General features: G+C 40.4%; 2 protein-coding genes across 2 annotated transcripts in view; both read left to right on the forward strand.

Moving 5' to 3' along the window:
• The window catches only part of LOC147444129 (uncharacterized), a 60,768-nt gene extending 54,257 nt beyond the window's left edge, over positions 1–6,511 (forward strand). The window contains exons 3-4 of the mRNA XM_086527644.1: positions 6,182–6,232; positions 6,371–6,511. Coding sequence (XP_086383770.1) covers positions 6,182–6,232; positions 6,371–6,511 — 192 coding nt within the window. The remainder of the gene's footprint in view (positions 1–6,181; positions 6,233–6,370) is intronic.
• Positions 1–7,270, forward strand: part of LOC147444128 (uncharacterized) — a 70,383-nt gene extending 63,113 nt beyond the window's left edge. The window contains exons 5-6 of the mRNA XM_086526850.1: positions 6,718–6,783; positions 6,854–7,270. Of these exons, the coding sequence (XP_086382976.1) occupies positions 6,718–6,783; positions 6,854–7,054 (267 nt within the window). The 3' untranslated portion in view covers positions 7,055–7,270. The remainder of the gene's footprint in view (positions 1–6,717; positions 6,784–6,853) is intronic.
• Positions 7,271–21,593: the final 14,323 nt, after the last annotated feature.

A 21,593-nucleotide genomic window follows, 5' to 3' on the forward strand; every position in this document is an offset into this window, starting at 1 on the left:
CTAGCGGTGGGATTCTGGAGCAGAGGTTGGCGACGGAAATTGCAGGTGTTCGTGTGACGACTGAGTACGGAGGTCGCTTTTCCGAGCAAGGAGCGACAGGTATAAGGTGTTGATACGCATTGAGAATTGTTGATTTGTGTGGTTTGTTTTGCAGGAATCTCCCGTCTTACGGGAAAGCCCCTCACTGGAAGTACGGCTTCACACCTAAGTCCCTTACGAGAAAGTTCGGCTTCGCGCCTAAGTCCCTTACGGGAAGGAACGACCTTGTGCCCAAGCCCTTTACGGGAAAGTAGGACCTTCGGGTCTAAGATTACAGAACGGAGGGGTTTTCTCGGGTTCTCGTGCTTGTAAAAGAATTCTCCCTGAATAAAGAATACTTTTAACGGGGGGGGGACCAGCCCATCTTCTGGTCCCCAATACTGTGTCGATCTTCTCCCTTCTCTCATGTTTGCAAAGTATTATATTTTTCAGATTTCTAAGTGCTCGTTTACGCTCCCATTTTGTGACAGCAAGTCATGTCGAATCTTGTCGGATGCCTTCTTATGCCGTGCTTGAGACTTCTCAAGAGCCTCGTGCACCTTGGCAAAAGTAGTATCCAGATCTAGGCCATACTGATCTTCTTTAAAAATCGTACCCAGAGTCTGGGGAAGTCTCTGATCCACCAGCTGATTCTCTGTATCCCTTCTTTCCTTGTGCCCTTGGACCTGTGGGTAGCTTCGCTAGCTTCCCTTGTCCGGTGGCAAGTCAGTCATAATCATCGGGACCCTAAGACCTACTATCATCCGATCCCCTTTCTTTGGAATCCTTTGACGAACTTGCATATGGTTCCCTTAGTTCATCGGAACCTTTGGATGTGCTACCATTTAATTCTCCAAAATCCTGTGATGAGCTGTCCTCCGGTGTCACAGACTTGGGCACCCCAAGCCGGGAATCCGACAGGACACGAGAAAATCACTTAAAATACTTCACAACTTCAAAATTTGAGTCGAGATGGCCCGACGTAGTTCTGTGCCTAGAGAGATTGGCCCCAAAGACTCGTGCTCCTTTTGGTATTTCTTTTATATTAATGTTTGATCAAAGTACAACTCCCGCGGGTCCTTGGCTCTTAGACTTTGTCCAGATGCTCTGCAGAGTGAGGCCCTTGGGTTCCTTTTATTCTTACAAAGGGATGCCAAAAGAAGAGCCCCAAAAGCAGTTAAACTCAAAAGCAAGGGATCCCAAAAGCAACTGGTCATCAAAAGTTACTAAAGCACTATCGTGTGCGAGTAATTATTTTTGGGGATCCCATTTCGAAGCACTTCTTTCGTAAAGTCATCCGGTAGAATACTGTCAGCACATCAGTATCCCTGAAGTCAAAGGGAAATCAGTGACTTTATTCAATCCAGGTAATCTGTGACAAAGGAGCGGAGTAACTCCCCACCTGCATCAGATTCAACCCGCTGATCTCGGGGAACTCCTGGAATAGCCAAAGCTAGACCAAAAGCGTCGAGGTAAAGTTCCAAATCTGAGGAGTATTTGCTAGGTCCTCCTCCTCCATCCATTTCGCATTCAATGCTGGATGGTTCTTAGCTAAGAACCACCGTTCACTTTACCTTTCTCTTTCCTTTCTAGTATCTGTTCCGGAACGAGTATCTCCTTGTTCTCTTCCACTTCAGGTTCGTTCGGAAATTGTCACTTCTTCAAAATCATCATCATCTCATTCATAATCCTTGGGTTCATTCTGGAGCGGTCATTGCTCCCAATTTCGTCATCCATTCATCGATTTCACCTGTTATCTGCACACATCTAGCAAGTTCTTCCAAAGAACAGTAATCTCATACATATATCAGAATCATATTTGAAAATTCCTATTCCAAAGTTCTTCATTTAGTCACTTAGTTCATATTGAACACATTGTTTCAATCATCTAGTCATCTCATCCGTCATAAGTCTTGATGCACCTAGATCCCTTTGTAGCCATCGCATCCTGTAGGAACTCTTGATGCGCTCGCCGCTCACCATAGTATCTAGTCATCTCATTCATATAGAAATCTTGATGCACTAGAATCATTCAACTCCTATTTTCGATTATCTATCAGAAACAACCAGATTGTCAGTACATCAATATCCCTTTTAGTGTCCTCTCCAGTATCTAGTTCATCTTCTGGTAAGCAGTTCCGTATCTCATCAATTGGGTAATTTTTCAGGTGTTTCGCAAATCTCGGGTGTCTGGAGTACTTGATCAATCTTTGCCAACCTGCAGTTGACATTTGTACCCCTTGAAAAATTTGCCCAAATCTTCATTCTTTTCTTCAGTTCCCGCGTCTGATTTCAACTTTTGTTTGCCTTCCTGTTGAGAGGTGTTATCTTTGTCAAATTTTTCTCAAGAACCCATGTGTAATCTGGGATTTTGGATAAAGATACTCGCGTGTGTTACTGGTTCTAAAGAAAGATGGATCTTGGAGCATGTGCATTGTAAGGTGCAACGGAAGAGAATAAGGATTTTCTCGGATCTAGTACTCCGCACACAAACACAAGGGACACTTTACTTCACTTGAAAGAGCTGAACTGAACTGAACTGAAAGAAAGAGAGAGACGAGAGAGAAAGAGAGACGACATAGGGATGTCGGGTCCCAACCCTCAACGTCCCCCTTGCTCTGTTGCCAAAGAAAGTACTTTCTTTATTCTTGCAGAAATGCTACTACAATGACTAAGTGTCGAGATGCTGATGCTAATGGATACTGATGCTATTGATGCTCGGTACTGGGTACCGAGGAGGTACTGAGGTTCTATGTCGAAGACGATGATGTCGATGACGAGGTGTTGATGGTCTATGTCGACGACGATGATGTCGATGACGGGTACTGCTGGTCTATGTCGAAGACGGGGATGTTAATAATGGGTAATGCGGGTCTATGTCGAAGACGGGTAGGTCTGCGACGAGTACAACTCGTCTATGTTGAAGACAATGCTGATAAGTGAGGTATTGGTACCGAGGTGTATGGCGTCGAGGGAGTGCGCCAACAACTCCGGGAATCTTGAGAAGAACTCTTCGTCGGCCCACTCTGATGCGTGGGTTGTGCGATACTTGAACTTCATAAAGGTCTGCAATGCTTGCTTCTTTGGGCCGCCCCGAAAGCGACACAAAGTGATATGTAGCGGCTTCAATGCTCCAATTGCGGCTATGGTCGTGGGTCCACCTTTTCGAGAATCTTCAACACAAAATCATAATCATAACCATTCCATGTAGAGTGACTGTAAAAATACTATTCTTCCGAAAAGACTGCGCATGCAATGCAGATGAACAAAGTAACGGACTGCCAAACCGTTCACCAAACACACGCAAAAAGTGGGATCGAATCTTGACCTTTCGACCTAAACCTATCAACTGTGGCAAATCACAACGGAAATGCCGATGCTTGATGGACAATCTTACTTGTGCTCTTTCTGAGATTGTGTCATGCCAAGGAAGAGACATGTAAAAGCGATTGACAAAATTGATAATCGGGAAACAATGTGAATTCTTTGAATGCAAACTTTGTTTCTTTTTGAGAGTGATCCGTATACATCTGTGCTCACCCTTGAGTGAATCATGTGCATCGTACAATACGGCATGCCCGTGGAAAGGGAACACATAAAGACGGTGACGAAAATACAAGAAACTATCACAAATGAAACACTCAAACAATGCGTGCTGACTAATCATGCGAACACACAATACTTCTTAAGGAGGTTCTTTGGACCTCGACTCAAGAGCCAAGGTCGGTTATGCGTGATTGATCGTATCTGCAATCAAGTTAGCTTCACTGCACTGCGGGGGGAGAGGACCCTAGGATATTGTACTTCTTGAAGCATAATAATAAAGAAATATTGAGAAGGGGCGCTAGTCTTTGGGGCTAGTACCTATAGGCGCATAACTCAACAGTGACGTGCCGTGTCTTTCTCTTAGTTTTGTTCAGTTTTTTCAGTTTCTCTCATGTGTGTTGCAGTAGATCTTTGGCTTGGGGTGTCCAAGTCTATTAAGAGTTTGACAAAGCTCTTGAGGAGATGATCGGTCAAATGATGAAATCCAAAAAGCACTCTAGGAAGAAAAGCAAGTCAAAAGGATTTCCCGGTTCACTTTCGATGCTAGAAGGCCATCCACACACCTATCAAGTCGGCCATGAAAAGTAAAGGAAAGTTGGGTGCAGAAAAGGAGAAATTGTACTCGGAAGAAGAGTTTGACAAAGCTCTTGAGGAGAAGATCGGTTAGATGATGAAATCCAAAAAGCACTTTTGGAAGAAGAGCAAGTCAAAGGATTTTCCCGGTTACTTGGGTTGGAAATCGAGTTTGGAGGCGGCTAGCGGATCCAAGGAGCGTGTTCGCTATGAGGATGACCCCGGTTCTTCTTCGTCTCTAGAGAGTTCTGGCAGTTCCTTTTTCTCTAGTTCTAGTGAGGATGAGAAAAGACGGAAAAAGCGGAGGAAGACCAAGAAAAATAGATCCAAGAAGTCTAGAAAGTACAAAGAGCAATCTAGCAGTTCAAAGGAGGAGACCTTGCCCTCTTTCCAATAGTCGAGACTGTGACTTCTACACTTTTGATACCATTTAGGATAGGAAGGAGAATCACCTGTTTAGAGCCACTTAGTACGACAACCTTGAGAAGTAGAAAAAGAAGACTAAAGAGTTCCAAGGATGGGGGTTGAGCAGTAAGGTTGACATTGCTACAAGGATTCCCATTGAGCCCTTTCCTACATATAGCAGTTTGACACCGGTTTTTTTGGGGACAATTTCTCTAAAGCTCCAAAGAAGGAAAGGCGGCACATTTTTTGAAGGGCAATGCTTAGACATGTGGTCGACCTTGCTTCTGTAAAGTAAAGCTCTGAAATCGTGGGTAAAATTTAAGTAAGTGTTTCAATTCGGTATGGTTGACCGATGTCACAAGTTTGGTGACGTAGCAAGGCTCCATGGGGGCTAGGGCCAGTAAAGATTTCAGTTTTGGACTACCAGCTGAGGGGGAACACAAACCTTAAAACTGATGACGTGGACAATCAGCCTAAAAAACACGGAATTATGTTGACGTGGCAAATCTGACGGAGGTTGCTGACGTGTCACTGTACAGATACCTGCAAATTGCGGAGCATCTTTCTGGCGCTAGATTCGTGCAGATACAAAGCACCTTGCTCTTGGTGTAGGCAAAGGGGAGGAGGAGATCCATGATCTCTAGAGGGCAGCCACATCATAGGCAGCCTTGCTTAGTTTTCCAGATCAGTCTTTTGCAGGAGAAAATCCACGAGAGCCTCACTTTCATAGGTGGCTAGGGTAGCCCCCGAGTCAGTGGTCTCGTGTGCGCCAGTAGCAGTAGTGTACCTTGGGGTGTGGCATTGTAGGTGTTGTCTAGTGTTAAGAGGATCTTATTGAAGACGAGACAGGTTGGAGTTAAAGTGTCCATTGGATTCGAGGCCAGTTTTTGTCTTCATTGCATCTTCCGCTGCCTATTCTGACAGTGTGAAAGATGAAATGACTGCAGCATTTTGTCTTGTTGATGTGAATCCAGAGTGATGAGATTTAGTGCATCAAGATATTCATGAGAGATGATTGCGGTCTGGATGTGATTGCTAAATAAGTAACAATGATCATGGTTCTAAGATCTCAATGGGTAGTGTTGTGAATGTGATTATGATTGTTCAGTGACTTGTATCTTTGCACCAGTGTATTGTTTGAAGGGGTCAAATGCATGTGAGTATAGAGTCAGCTCTTATAAAGACTATACCCTAAAAACAGCAAGAACTAAAAGAAATTCCCTAAAAGCCTCACACTTTTAGCGCGTGCGCACACACAAAAATATGCTCTAAAGAAAAATCAGAATTTAAATACAGAGAACAAAAGCAAGTGCTTTTCAGGGAAAGCAAGAAGCACATGCTTTTTGGGGAAAAGAAAAGGACCGTGCTGTTTGGGGATGAAAATCAAGAGGGACAAAAAAACAGTTTTTCAATTCTAGAGAGAGAATGTTTCAGAATGATTTCAAAACAATCTAGAGAGAAAAATAGCAGATTCTAGATAGAGAGAATCGTCCAGGACGAAGAAAGCAGTTCGCATATTCTATAGAGAGAGAGATAGGCCTGATTTATTCTAGAAAGAGAGCTATTTTAGACCGAAAGTTATTGACGTATCTCTGATTTTTACTCTCAGCTTTTTCTTTCCTGTTTTCCTTTAAATCAGAATCTTATAATGGGGGTGCTCTCGGTGGAAACCACTGTTGGTCCTCTCGCTGTACTCTGAATATTTTAGCCCTAACAACTTCGAAGTAGACATGAGGTGGTGGGCTGCAACTATACTGCAGGATATCTCCCTATGTGGCTGTTTTCCTTTAAATCTGAATTTAAAATGGGGGCCTTTTGTAGAAAGCAGTGCTGGTCCTCTCGCCTGACTGCATATTTTAGCCATAACAACTTCGAATTAGAGATGAGGTGGTGGGCTCACTGGGCTGCAGCTGTACAGCAGGCTACCTCTCCATGTGATAATTTATCGAGTGGCACTTTAAGGCTTTAGGTTTTTAGGCCTTCACTGGCAGATAACTGCCATGCCAGCCATGTGCGGTCGAAATGGCTCCATAGAGTCTCATTTGTAATGTGTTCTGTGGTGTAATTTGATAGCCACGTTAATTGCATGCTCTTTATGAATGGATGTTTTGCGTCGTAAGCTGGTAGTAGTTTTTACTTGAACTATAAGGGATGTAAGGCGCTTCTGTCATGCAGGCTATTGTGAATGACCCATTGATGAGGAACAGCGCAATACTAGTGTTTGCGAATAAGCAAGACATGGTATATTCTCTCAAAATTTTAAGAGCTCTTCATGTTCTATAAATCTATATTAATCCGTCATCTTGAGCAGAAAGGAGCGATGTCGCCTGCTGAAGTTTGCGAGGCATTCGGTCTCTTCAACCTTCGCAACAGAAGATGGCATATTCAAGGCACGTGTGCACCAAAAGGAGAAGGTTTGTATGAAGGTTTAGATTGGTTAGCATCGGCATTGAAAGAGATGCAAGCAGCTGGAATACCTACATCAGTGGGTGGATCTGCGATCTCTAGGTGAACATGGAAGCTTGGTTTTGTACACCTATCTATTATTGTGCCTCACCACCACAGAAAAGCTATTTTTAAAAAGGAGTTGAGCTGCGGTTTTTGTGCTGGTAATGACATCATTGATGGAGCCGCTGTGTATGTATCAAAAAAATGCCAATTGTTTAAATTACAAAATGGGCCCCATGGGTGTGGGGCCAAAGCAATCTATCAATATCTTGCTGTAGTCTCTCCTCGCTTACATGGTCTTGAGTATAAAGCCCTGAGTGCGCACGGGACTGTGCGTCTGAATTGACGGGGGTAAAAATGATGTTTGTGAATGAAGTTTTTTTTGCTTTTTCTTACAAAGCACCAAGTGCACCGACATCCCTCTCCCCCCCCAAATCCACTGAATGGTATGAAGGACGTTTGACAAGATGGAGTCCATGTTTTTGTGTGATCTTGTTCATGATACAAGGTGCTAGTACAAGAGGCCAGGGTTGTTTTAATGTCCATGTTGACCGATAGGCTGGAAGCGCTAGATTATGTAAAGAGGTTGAGATTGTGGCTAATGCTGTGACCGAACAAGGTCATCAATATATGGTACTCAGTGGCAAAATACATGTGGTTGACCTCTGTCTAGAGGCAAAGAGAGCCATAGCGGACTTGATTTTTTACTGTAGCAAACAAGATGTCCCATGTTACTAGTGTGATAGGTATGATCATGTGTGAGCTAAATGAAAATTGACATGAAAAGTGAACTTTTGAGATTTGATAGTGTTTCTAAGGTGAGAGCTAGAGCCTAAGAGCGTTTTCTATTGAAGAGTGTCAACTAGGTAGAGCTCTTATGAGTTGATTATGGAATAGGAGTTGGGGGTTTAACTTAAAATCCAAAAGAAACTTTCAATGCCAACATGGTCCTTCAATAATACACTTTTTTGAGGATTCAAGCGTACATTTACCGACCTTTTACGATTGCTAGTTTGAGATCGAGAGGGCTTTGTGAAGAAGGAAAAAAAGGCAAGTTTCTCCTTATTATTTAATGTTGTCACTTATTCAATGGAAGCCGTATGATGTGTGCTCAAGGCCTATTATAAAACCCTTGGATTTTTTATGAATCAAATGTACCGTTTTCCTTTTTAATCTATGTAAATGTCTTTTGTTTGGTACCTTTTTGTATGTTAAATAAGGGTAAAATCTATGGTTTAGAAGCCCCTTATGTTGAACTCACTTGCTATATTCACATTTTTATGGGTGAAGCCTCTAAGATGGCGCCCTTTCCCAAAAAGCGCCACGAACGGTTGTGTCGGTGACCTCCACCTTAATCATAGCCCTTGGTCCTTGGAAAACACTGTAGAGTCATGCACAAGCCAAGTAGTGATGCCCCCCTGCTCTTATACGAGGGAGCCTGGTCCAACAGCTTTTCCTTCAAGTTGCTCCTAAGCCCCTCCTTATCTGCTACACAAAGGTAGGGGCTGTGGGCCGGTTGCATTCTAACATCGCTCCTTTGAGAGACAATGAGAGGAACTCCATGTTGTGCTAAGGTGGAAGACATGTGTCTCAAGTTTACTCTTCAAGCTCCAAACAAGGCAATTCTGACCCTTCACTTTGGTGTTTGGAAAGTTACCTTTGTATTTTTAAGGAATACTAATTGCTTATTCACACTGTCAAATTTCAAGAAATAAGAGATTCTTCTTATCCCAAGATTTGTGGGTACAAAATACTCTTATGCATTGATATATTTTTGCTTCGTTGGCAACTCATTGTAATTTTGTCTAGCTATAATTATCTAACAAGCATTAGTGTAAATCATTAAGGCAGTGTTAGGAGTGGTTGCAAAACTCATACCAAGCGAGGCTTTGTGGCTATTAATCTCCAAAGTGCCTTGTATGTGCAAGACTTTCTCGATCGGAGCATTTAATGCATCATAATGGGGTCCAAAAGAGATACCATGAAATTTTGAGGGTGAATCATTCCATACCTAGCTAGTACAACTAAAGATAGAGCTTATGTCAAAAGGATTATGGGATTTAGTGAATGGGACCAAGGAGAAACCTAACACTCGAGAAAGGAAATGCATGGCAAACCCATGACAAGAAAATACAAGGATTCATCATTAAATGGCTTCATGATACACCATTTAGATGAGTGCTCTACTTCTCATGATGCTTGGCACGTCTTTCAGAAATTGTTCGTTGCAAAGAGGAAAATGACTAATTATTCATTGCTTTTCTTTAGACAAGAATTAACAAATGGCGAATCCTTGTCCTCCCACATTAACCATATGAAGGGCATAGTTCAAGCTAGCAGACATCAAGATGAAAATTGAGGGGAACATTGAAATTGCGATTCTTCTAAAAGTTTTCCACAAAAGTACTCTACTTTGCTCATATGCTTGTAAACCTTCCATGCCCAAAGATAAAATATGTAAAAGCCTCTTTGCTAGAAGAACAACATAAATTAAAAAGCTTCAAGGATTTGCAGATCGCTTTGGGAGGGGTATGGTGGAAAAATGATGTTTGGGTTGAAGTAGAAGTTTTCCTAGATTGTCGATAAGGAAGGGTGTTGAACGATACATCATCACTACAAGACTAGGTCTAACAATCATGCCAATCTCCTATGTAAGTTATTTGCACGATAAAAATTTTGTATGTAGCATACACCCAAGTTTCCTGTGTAAAGTCTACATCAAAAGGTAGACAAGCGGGCACCTATTTTACATATGTGGTTCCAACCTATCATGCATAATATTAAACACATATAGTACTGTATATAGGGATGCCGTTATGGATCTCTCTACAATGGCTAATGGTTATGTAGAAGATGTTTTATATGGTACTCCATATTTTACTTCTATCTACAACCAAACAAAGGCACCAAGTCCATACACTTCAGAGTAGAATAGTGTCATCAAAAGGAAGAACAAGATAATGCAGGAGGTGGCTTGCACATTCTCACATTATTTCCTTGCTTTATATTCTCAACGGATTGCATTGAAAAGTGGTAGATGGACTCAATAAGAGGTTTTAAATGTGTTGCTCATGTTGTTTCTCTTTAAAACAAGGTGAGGAGGCACAAATGCCTGCTAAGTTAAGGGGGATGAGATTTATAGAAAGTTTAAATGAGCGTCTACAATCACATGGAATTTTTGTTGTGTTTTAATGTATAATTATGTTATCTATTTTACATACATAATCATAAATGGTTTATATAATAAGAAAGACCCCACTTAAATAACAAGGTGAAGAATCATGGTGGCCTGCTAAGGAAATGTAATGCAAAAGTAGATGAGAGTTGTTTTATAGGATTTACTTTTTCACATTAAATATTTTGAAAGATTGTAGAGAGAGTATATTAGAAAGGGAGTAATAGATATGTTGCAAAAGGTGACTAGTAGGTGTAGGTCAAGTTGTTTCAGTGGTAAACATGGAGAAGTTACTTATTGATCAAATTTGACCGAACTTAGAAGTTTCGTTTGTTGTTTTTTGAGATAAATGTTGTGATGAACTATGTCAAAAAACCAATGTGATTATTTCAATATAGGTTGGGCTTTTAAAGTTAATATTGACATTTAAATGATGTCAAAGTATGATCAAATGACATTGATCATTGCATTATAAAAACATTTTCAAAGGAATGACGGGTCTAAGTAATTTTGTGTGAAAATTTAAGTTAACAGTTATAATATTTCATGAAGATGATACTAATTAATGACATGTTTTTTCTTGCAAAATGCTCTTAATCAAGTTGTTGCACGTGATATGTATATATGAGTTTCTCATTTGAAATTGATTTTATCGACATTGGGTATGTTTAAACCTAATCCCTATTAATGATACATGTCACACTAAAGTAACAAGGTGACATTTGTCTATTAAAACCAAAAGTTGAAAACAAAATCTCAATTGTGAAGAAGAAATTTTTCATTTAAGGACAAATAATAATTTCTTGTCAAGAAATTTATAATTATTTTACAGCTTATAATTCTTTCATTCTTAGTTGTGAAGAAATTCTTTCATTTAAAGACAAGTTATAATTTGTCTTCAAATGAAAGAAAAATTTACAACGAAAAAGTTATGTTTTAAACAAAAAAGTTTCAAAGAAAGTCATTAGGTTCTTAAATGAAGGGACCCAATGAAACTAACAAGGTGAAGGGTCACATTGGGATACTAAAACAATTTAATAAAATGGATAGATGCGAGGCTCTTAAATTTAAGGGTTATAAAAAACAATCCAATCGATTTGCATATTAATTTTTTTATGAAATGGAGCCCGTGCTCTTAAATGAAAGGACTTTTTTACAAACTAAAATAACAAAAAAAAGGTTGAAGAGGAAGAAAAGGATTGTGTGTGACCCAATTTTCAATGGTCCTCTTTCAAGAAAGAGGTACACAAATGTCAACACCTTTCACAAAAATTTAGAAAAAATTTTAAAAAACAAACAGATTGTACATGTGTTCTCCATCCGATTGATTTGCATCCACGGCCCATAATTTGCACCAAAAATCCACGCACCCCACTATGGCCTTTTGTAGGCCAATAAGGTGAAAGATGCACATTGCACATTACCATTCTAAAAAATAAAATAAAAGGAAAAGAAAATAAAAAGGCACATTGAAAAACTTAAACAAAAGAATATTTAAATGTCTTTATAAAAAAAATAGATTTAATAAGCATAGAAAACAACATAATTATTTAATGAACTGAATCTAAGTAAATTGGTTAAATGAAAGGGCTCTTTATAAATCAGAAATAAAAATAAAAATTCACATCATGGGATCAAAGTCCTATATATACACTCTCTAATACTTTTTTCTCTAAAGCTTTCTTTAGAAATCCAAAAAAATGAATGCAGCGTTGTAAAATAGCATTTAAAAGGACATGATTTCTTACCCTTTAAGAACTTTAAGGCTCTTTTGAGAGACACATCTAATTTTTGTCTAATTTTTAGCTAACAATTAGTATTGAATGACCTTCACCATATGGGTACTAAGGCCTTTAACAACCAAAAGGAAGAGGACCCTTGATTGATTACAAGGCTAAAAAATGATACTTTGATGAGAATAGATGGATTTCATTAATGGTCAATAGATTTCATTGTAAAATTTCCTTTGATATGTTATATTCTCTCTCTCTCTCTCTCTCTCTCTCACACACACATACACACACACACACACACACACACACACACACACAACACACAGCAAGATCTTCAAGGTATCAAGCCAAAAATGATTAAATGGATGGAAGAGGCATCACATCATTAGATGTGTGATATGTCCAACTTTACACTTCAACATGGTATGCCTTATGATTGAAGATCAAGCCTTTGAATAAAAGAGAGGATGTAAATATCTACAAGATTATAATGATTGGGTCTCTTATAGGAGAGTTATTTGGGTACATAATAGAGATAAAATTGAGTGAATGGGTTGAAAAGAATGACAAGCGTACAAAAGGAGAAGCGGATTTTTGTCTACGTCATAGCACCAAAGATCATCATGGCATCCTTTGTGTTCTCATGGAGGAAAGCAGGTTGAAAGGTAAGCAATTGTATTTTTTCTTCGTGGACTTCAAGAAAGCCTTTGATGTAATTCCACATAACAATTATTGGAGACGCATGAAAGAACTTTAAGCACCACATGAGTTTATTGTTACCATATACATGTGGTAGTGATGTGTGTGAACACACTAGGACAGCCGGGGTATTTTTTCCCTCTTTAGGAGGTTTTTCCCCTCGAGCATTGTATATATGCCCATCACTCTAGGGCTATCTATCTTTCCGTTGCACACTAAGTACCACACTCTCTATTGTGTACCTTGAGCTTCCTTCATCTTCTCCAAGCTGCGTGTGTTTCTCTGCAACCCTAATTCCAACATTTGGTATCAGAGCAGGTTACGTCCTCCCGGGCTTAGTCACCACTTGCTCTAGCACACGCCTCCTCACTTCTCTGATTACGGTGAGGTTTGGTGAGCGTTCGCTTAGATTTTTGATTCGGGCTCATTTCGACCTCCGTTTCCACTATAGGCAGTATTGCACATGCTATTTCGTTTTTTTGTGTAGAATTTTTGTCAGTGCCGTTTTTTGCATAAAAGGTGCCTTACAGTCTTCTACGGTTTGTGCTATATAGCACGTGTTGTTCCCGCTTCGTTTCTCCTCTTTTCGGGCAGTTTTCACATCAGGTGCAACATTTACCATGGCTGACAACAACACAAATGTGTTCAAGATGTTTGCTGCTGAGGACGGGTTGGATGGGGACAAATACCCTATGTGGGCTTATATGATGCAACATGTTCTTGTGTCAAAGGGCGTCTGGAATATTGTGCAGGGCATTGATGTACGTCCTGGTTCTGAGGATGCAGGAGATGTTGAGGATGTTGCAGGTCTTGCTGCAAGGATTGCTGCTATTATAGTTGTTTTGCCTACGGTAGAACAATCTCGTTGGGATGTAAAGGATGCACAGGCTCATGCATTGATTGCGTTGTCTGTGAAGCGCACCATTGTTCCTCACATTTGTTCAACAAAATATGCAAAACAGGCTTGGGATATATTGGATGGTCTTTATGCAAGTCGCAATGAGGCTAAAATTGCTTTGCTGCGTGAATTGCTGGAGTCGAAGATTATGCATGAGGAAGATGATATGGACACTTTCCTTGCTGGTGTCAAGGATATCAATGAGCAACTTATTTCTGCAGGTGAAGTCATTTCAGACAGTTCCCTTGTGTTCTTGATGCTTTACCAGATTCCTACCAGACTTTTGCAAGTACTTGGAGACTGATGACCAAAGGAAATCCTGAAGTTGTCAAGTTTGATGCATTATGCACATTGCTGTTGCAAGAGTCACTTTCCAGAAAAAACAGGACTAGGCAACGTGCAGTTGAACAGGCTTTTATTACTTCTCAAAGAAAGGATGGTAACAGCAATGCAGCCACTTCTTATGGTTATGCTGTGAGTGGCAAAACTTCTGTTCCTAATGCATCTGTTGGTAGCAATTCGTCTGAGCAAAAAGAAAATGCGTTGCCATTATTGTAAAGCTAATGATCACTTGATCAAGTCGTGTCCTAAGTTGAAGGCCAAAGAGCCTAAGAAGAAAGAGGGTGGTTCCACTGCAAATGCTGGTTCCACTACAAATGCAGCCATTGTTGAGTCTTCTGTAAAAGGAGAGTGCTAATGTTGATGTTGATGCAGAATGGGCTTTTAGCATAGAGTGCTCTTACAATCTTGCTGTCCATGATGCATGCTTGTGAGTTGCTGCAGATTCACATGTGTGGTATTTCGACAGTGGTGCTACAAAGCACATTACCTCACATCGTGAATTGTTCACCTCTCTCAAGTCTGTCCCTCATGGGAATTCAGTCATTTGTGCCAACAATGCCTCTTATGCGGTTCACGGAGCTGGAAAGATTGTGCTTACTGCTGCTAATGGTAGTTATTTCACACTTGTTGATGCACTTTATGTACCTGGGATCAAGAAGAATCTTTTGTCTATATCCGCACTTGCTAGACTTGGACTTGTAGTCAAATTTGTGGATGACAGATGTACTGTTCATGATCTCAGTTTTGGTGACGAAATTGTTGCATCTGGCCTTTTGTGCCGTGGGCTGTATAAGCTCACTTTGTATGACAAGTGTGGCCAAAATTTTGCAAATGCAGTTGTAGATTCAAGGGCTATTTCAGATGCAAAAATTTGGCGTGCACGTTTTGGTCATCTGAATTTTGCCTGTTTGCTGCGTTTGCAGGAATCTAATATGGTTGCTTCTTTGCCTCCTCTTGAAGCACCTATCAAACATGTTTGTGAAGGCTGTATTTTGGGTAAGATGCAGTGTTCTAAGTTTCCAAAGGATGGTTCAGTTCAGGCCACATGCAGGTTGCAGCTTGTGCATAGTGATTTTTGTGGGCCCATGCAAACTCCGTCCTTGGGCAATTACCTTTATTTCATGACTTTCATTGATGATTACTTTAGGCATGCATAGGTATTTCCGGTTAAAGCGAAGTCCGAAGTTTTTCTGTGCTTCAAACAATTTCTGGCTATGGCTAAAAATGTCTCGAAATGTACTATGGGCACCCTCCGTTCCAATCGAGGGGGGAAGTATATGTCTCATGAATTCAATGCATTTCTGGCTAGTTGTGGGATAAAACACCAATCTACAGTGCCTTATACACCTCATCAAAATGGTGTTACTGAGAGGAAAAACAGGTCACTGACGGAAATGACACGATGTATGGTCAAAAGTCAAGCTTTGCCGCATTCTTTTTGGCTTGAGGCCATCATGTGTGCCACTTATGTACTTAATAGGTGTCCTATGAAAGCTTTGCAGTCTATTACTCCATATGAAGCATGGCATGATAGAAAGCCTTCTATTGAGCACATGCGTGTTTTTGGCTATTTGGCATATGCTTTGGTGCCAAGTGCAGCGCAAAAAATTGGATGATTAGGCTGTCAAATGTATTTTTGTTGGTTATAGTGCTGAAAGCAAAGGTTACAGGTTGTATCATCCGCAAACAAAACGTATTCTGGTTTCACGGGATGTAGTGTTTGTGGAAGATTGTGTTCAGCCCTTGCTGTCATGTACTAGAGACAGCAATGTAAGCTCACATGACATTTATGACACTTTGTTGTCTCTTTTTGGTGGTGGAAATACGAATGTAAGTTCCAATGAGGCAAATGTACAGCCTATGGGGGTTTCTGAAAATGTTACAGATCAACCTATTATTGATGCAGATGTACATGATGTACTTGATGAGGAAAAGGCTGAAAATGACCAGTCTAGAGGTACGCCAAAATGGCTGGTGCACACTTTGCGTGACAGTAAATTGGACGCACCTTTGTCTAGTCGTACTCGTTCAGGCTCTTGTCATGCATGTTATGCATCATATTGTTATGGTTTGGCTGTGTCTAGCTTACATGATGTTGAGGAGCCTCTGTCTTTTGATGAAGCACATAATTTAGAAAATTGGATGGCTGCCATGCAATCAGAATATGATGCACTTATAGAAAATGACACATGGACTTTATGTGATTTGCCTCCTGGAAAAAAGGCCATTGGTACGAAGTGGGTTTACAAGTTGAAACGCAAGCCGGATGGTGAGATCGATCACCATAAGGCTCGACTTGTTGCAAAGCGTTATGCACAGCAAAAAGGCATAGATTATGAAGAGACTTTTTCTCCCAATTGTTGTATGACTACTGTGCGTTTTCTATGTGCATTGGCAGCTCATTTTGGTTGGGACGTACATCAATAAGACATTGTTACTGCTTTTTTGAATGGTGACATATTTGAGGAAGTTTATGTAACGCAACCTCGCGGTTTTGTCATAAAAGGACAAGAGGACAAAGTGTGCAGATGTAAGAAGGCTTTGTATGGGTTGAAGCAATCTCCTCGTGCTGACACTCATTTGGTCAAACGAGGTTTTCGTAACAGTCCAACAGAAAGCACATTGTATGTAAAGCGTGCGGGTGATGTACTTCTCATTGTGGTTCTTTAGGTCGATGATTTGCTGATCACTGGACCAAATGAGAGACACATTGCTGAATTTAAGGCTGATTTGAATGCTACTTTCAAGATGAAAGATTGGGGCTGTTGCATCATTACTTGGGTGTACAGTTCAAGCAGTGTGATGGTGGTATTGCCTTGTGTCAGAAAAGTTACATAGAGACATTGCTATGTAAATTTGGACTTGAGGATTGCAAACCTATTGCCACTCCCATGCAAACAGGTTTGAAGTTGATTCTACATGATGTCGACGATCCTGCTGATGTCACTCTTTACCAAACTGATGTTGGTTGCCTCATTTATGTATGCAACACGAGGCCGGATATTCAGTTTGCAGTCTCACAAGTCAACAGATTTATGCATAGCCCAGGGTCTAAGCATTGGCAGGCTGTCAAGAGGATTTTTCGCTACCTTAGTGGCACTTAACATCTTGGCTTGTTTTATCCCAAGGGGGGATCATTGCCGCCAGATTTACATGCTTTTTTGGACTCAAATGGGGCTGGTTGTTTTGACACGCGAGTGTCCACAAGTGGTTTTTGTTTCTTGCTTGGAAGTTCGTGTATATCATGGTTGAGAAAGAAGCAACCTACTGTGGCCACTTTGAGTTGTGAGGCTGAGTAGAGGGCAGTCTTTACAGCTATGGTTGAGTGTGTATGGCTCAGACGCCTTATGGCTGATTTGGGTGTTGGACATGACACTGCCAACACTATCTACACTGACAGTTAGAGTGCATTGGGAGTTGCGAGGAACCCAATTTTTCATGCTCGCACAAAGCACATTGAGGTGCATTACCACTATCTCAGGGAGAGCCTCCCAGCAGGAGAGATCAGCTTGCTTATGTGCCAACACAGGACAACCTTGCACATCTTTTCACAAAGGCATTGTCTCATGAGAAGCTTGAAGCTTTCGGCAAAGCTTTGGGCTTACTCCCCTTTGTGGACTAATCATGTCCTCAGGGCATGGCACTTTCATTTACTCATGTGCCCGCTCTCGTTCAACGCATCACTCCAGGGGGGATTTGTTACCATATACATGTGGTAGTGATGTGTGTGAACACACTAGGACCGCTGGGGCATTTTTTTCCCTCTTTAGGAGGTTTTTTTCCCCGAGCATTGTAATACGCCCATCACTCTAGGGCTATCTATCTTTCCATTGCACACTAAGTAACACGCTCTCTATTGTGTGCCTTGAGCTTCCTTCGTCTTCTCCAAGCTGTGTGTGTTTCTTTGCAACCCTAATTCCAACATTTATGCTTGTGGTTTCTCGAATCTGTGATATGTGGATTGTGCATGGGAAGAGGAATTTCAAAAATCTTTGCAAGCACTATTGGGGATGTCTGTTGTCACCAACTCTCTTTGTCTATGCATCGATAAAATGGTACTTTACTTTATGCAACAAGAAGGTATTGAAGAGGCTATTATTTGCAATATGGTAATCATGATTTTTGTTGTATGCTAATGATGTAGTGCTTCTATCACATACTTTAGAGGATGCACAAAAGCTTATGGTTGTATTGAAGTGCTTATGAATCCAAAACAAACATTATGCTTGTGAGAAGCAACCATAACAAGAAGCAACCATAACGAGAAGCCATGCATTGTGTACAAAAATTAGACACTTGTGAGAAGAAACCATAATGAGAAGCCATGCATTGTGTACAAAAATTAGACACTTGAGTTGGTTAAAAGCTTTAAGTACTATGACCTTGAGGTTTTGGCGAATCACATGGTATGGCTGTGCTATGTGTCGCATGGAAGTTGGGAAGAGGCTGTATTATGCATTTGAGAGCATGTGTAGTGTGGGGGATGTCAAATGTTGGATTCTCAAGAAGTATCTCTATGACACATTGGTGACACCGGTTCTTATTTATGAACTTGAAGTGTGGTGGGAGCATTTCAAAGTCTACTTGGAAACAATTTGAGAATGTTCAAAAGCGCTTTCTTACAAACTTTCTCCAAGTTAAGATACAAACACCATATATGCTTCTACTTCTTGAGTCGCAATCTCTTCCAATTGAAGTGGGTGTGGAAAGGGTTGTGGAGTACATGATAAAGATGCATCAAAACCCCTCACATCGACTTCCTATAGTTGCATGGGAGGAAAAAAACAAGTTCAAGCAATGCATAACAGCAAGATCTTGAACACGACATGGCTGCAAGACATAAATAAGTGGTTTGGGAGATGGGATGCATTACACTTGCTACATGATGCCTCAATGGACTCTTGAATCCTGAGTGAATAAAGATTTTCTAAATTTTCTAAGTCGGAACGGTTTGAGAGGAATCCGATGGGTCACGCTCCATACGTTACACCACCCACATTGCCCTTAACTACAAAACCATGTTCTTTGCTAAAAGAGTAAACCCTACTCACTCTTATATGCTGGAGCCTATCCCCTTGTTGGCGATACACACTGTTGCAACAATTCGAATTAGCTCCCTCTCCCTTCGATAGGAGACAAGGTGTTGGCACAATGGAGACGAGTCCCATAAGCTATGCACATTATGATCATTGCAAATTTGAGAATTTCAGTACAACACACTACTGGAATGCTTAACTTTTGCTCACATCCCAACTTGATGTCCTCACATATTCATCCATGACCTAGATCTATACATTTTTTGTCCTAGCCACAATGTGGGCTCTCCGTTGTGATTCTCATCACCATGTTCCTTGAGCATTGAGATTCACTTTTCAGCTCCACACATAGCACATCACATGTATCTTTGGTCCTATAGGTCATATTTGACCTTTGATAAAAATATTATATATATATATATATATATCTTTATATCTTTTGTCTCTTCTTATCTTTCTATTCGTTGCCCCCTTATCTTTGTATTTGTTGCCCCATATTTTCCTCCAATCCTTTGGCATCTTCATCCTCCTTGACCACCATAAACAAACAATAGAAATTGTTATAGGGGCTCATAAATGAACTTTGATGGAGTGCGTTTAAGCTATAGAAGTAAATGACTTTGAATGGTTGAGATGCACTATTCTCTGTGAGATTGGTTTTAGGGTTCAATATGCTTTGCTAGGCTTGAAATTAATTAATTGAACCAAAAAGTGAGTGTGTCACTCAAAGAGTTCCACAAGCTAGCATTGCTTGCACGAGGAAACGATATATTAATTTGATATGAGATGTCAAAGCTCTAAATTTTATGTGGTGCTCTAAATTTGACACTCTAATAATTTCTCAAAAACTATAGTATATGGATAAAACGATTTTGAAAAACACAAGCATAAGCCCTGGCATGATGTTACTATTGAACTTTGAAGGAAATAAAAGAGAAAAAGAGAGAGAAAAAAGAAGAACCATGTTTTCTACTAGGGTTGAAATTTTAAATTTGAAACGATCATTTTATATTGAAGTTTGATACATGAAGGCTTTTGTGTGTGTGTGTGTGTGTGTGTGTGTGTGAGAGAGAGAGAGAGAGAGAGAGAGAGAGAGGAAATTTTCTATGAAGTAATAGACTGCATCTCATTGACTATTGATGTGAAGTGCTCAACTTTAAGGTGTCTCTCTTCAAACGTTTGTCTAGAGTGCACTTTCCTTTGAAAAAAATGTAGAGCTCTAGAAGGGAAGTCATCTTCTATACATATCCTTTTTATTGTAGCAAATCGCACTTTCCCATGCAAGGTGACACCAAATCGTTTGTGAGCGCTACCAGGGTCACTTGGCCGCACTCGAACCCGTGACCCGAGTGTTGGAGGATGAGTACTGTCAATCTTCTATGCATACCTTAAAATTTCCTGTTGAAAACCCATCAAATTTGAGTATCTATTTTCTTTCTTGTCCATTTTGGTTGATAATCTGTCATAATTCTTGTTGAATTTGCTCGGCTTGGTTTTGTTTGTTTTCATTTATTTGTCACCTTAACGCAACGAACCACCATGACATTCACTACTTGACATTTTGACTGACAAGGAAGGGAAATCTTACATGCAAGTCCAATTCAAAGCATATAATCATTAGATAGAAGGCTACACAAGTAAGGAACCGGGAAATGATCGAGAGCTCACATTTCTTATTGGTACTCTTGCTTAATGTAAATTTGTGCTTCATGTAACCCCACTGCCATGGTGGAATCGAGTTAGCAATGAGGAGAATGACCGAGAGTGCCCAAACCGACTCCTAAAACAAAACAAACAAATGAAGTTAGCAACATACCCGAGAGAGAGAGAGAGAGAGAGAGAGAGAGAGAGAGAGAGAGAGAGAGAGGTAGGTAAAATTCTCTAGTGGGGATTACACTAAACATCAATTCAAAATTGAAATTAATGCCGTAAAAGAAACTTTTTTCCAAAATCGTCCTAATTTTGAAGGTTTTCATTCTTAATTCATTGAGGCTAAGTAAAAGTTTAAAATTTTATTGCATTAAGTCTATATTTTAATTTTATTGAAGAATTATTATATGTCAATCATTTATTTGTTGTATTTTACTTCATGTGTGTGTTTGTGTGTGTGAGAGAGAGAGAGAGAGAGAGAGAGAGAGAAAGAGAGGTTTTATTGGGTTTGTGGTATTTTACTTCATGTGTGTGTGTGTGTGTTTATGTGTGTGTATGTGAGAGAGAGAGAGAGAGAGAGAGAGAGAGAGGTTTTTTTGGGTTTGTGCGATTGCACTGAATGTGATAAAGCTTGTCAACTAGTGCCATATGGCAAACTATTGATATGAGAGAGAGAGAGAGAGAGAGAGAGAGAACCTTTTTCCTGATTTTTTTCTTTTAGGGGAGGTTACTTCACATTTGTTTTCCTATTTCTACAAAGAATAGTGGGTCACACTCTTTGTGATCCTCTTATGTAGGCTATTCTGACTTTTCACCTTCTTTTTGGTAGATAGGATTTTGATAAACCTGTTCAAATATTCTATTAATGATTGTATTCAAAACAAAAAAACACACACACACACACACACACACACACACACACACAAGAGAGGGATGGAGCTCTAGGTGGCTGCAAATGCTTGTAGCCACGAGCTTCCCCTCCCTTTTTCAAGCCTCACGGATGCCAACGTGGCATGCGAGGGATGTCTGTGCATGTAGCCAAAGCTGCCAAAGTAACGCCAACCGATCCA

This window comes from Adiantum capillus-veneris, chromosome 13, assembly GCF_014529385.1.
Source record: "Adiantum capillus-veneris isolate H3 chromosome 13, ASM1452938v2, whole genome shotgun sequence".
In the NCBI taxonomy this organism is placed as follows: domain Eukaryota; kingdom Viridiplantae; phylum Streptophyta; class Polypodiopsida; order Polypodiales; family Pteridaceae; genus Adiantum; species Adiantum capillus-veneris.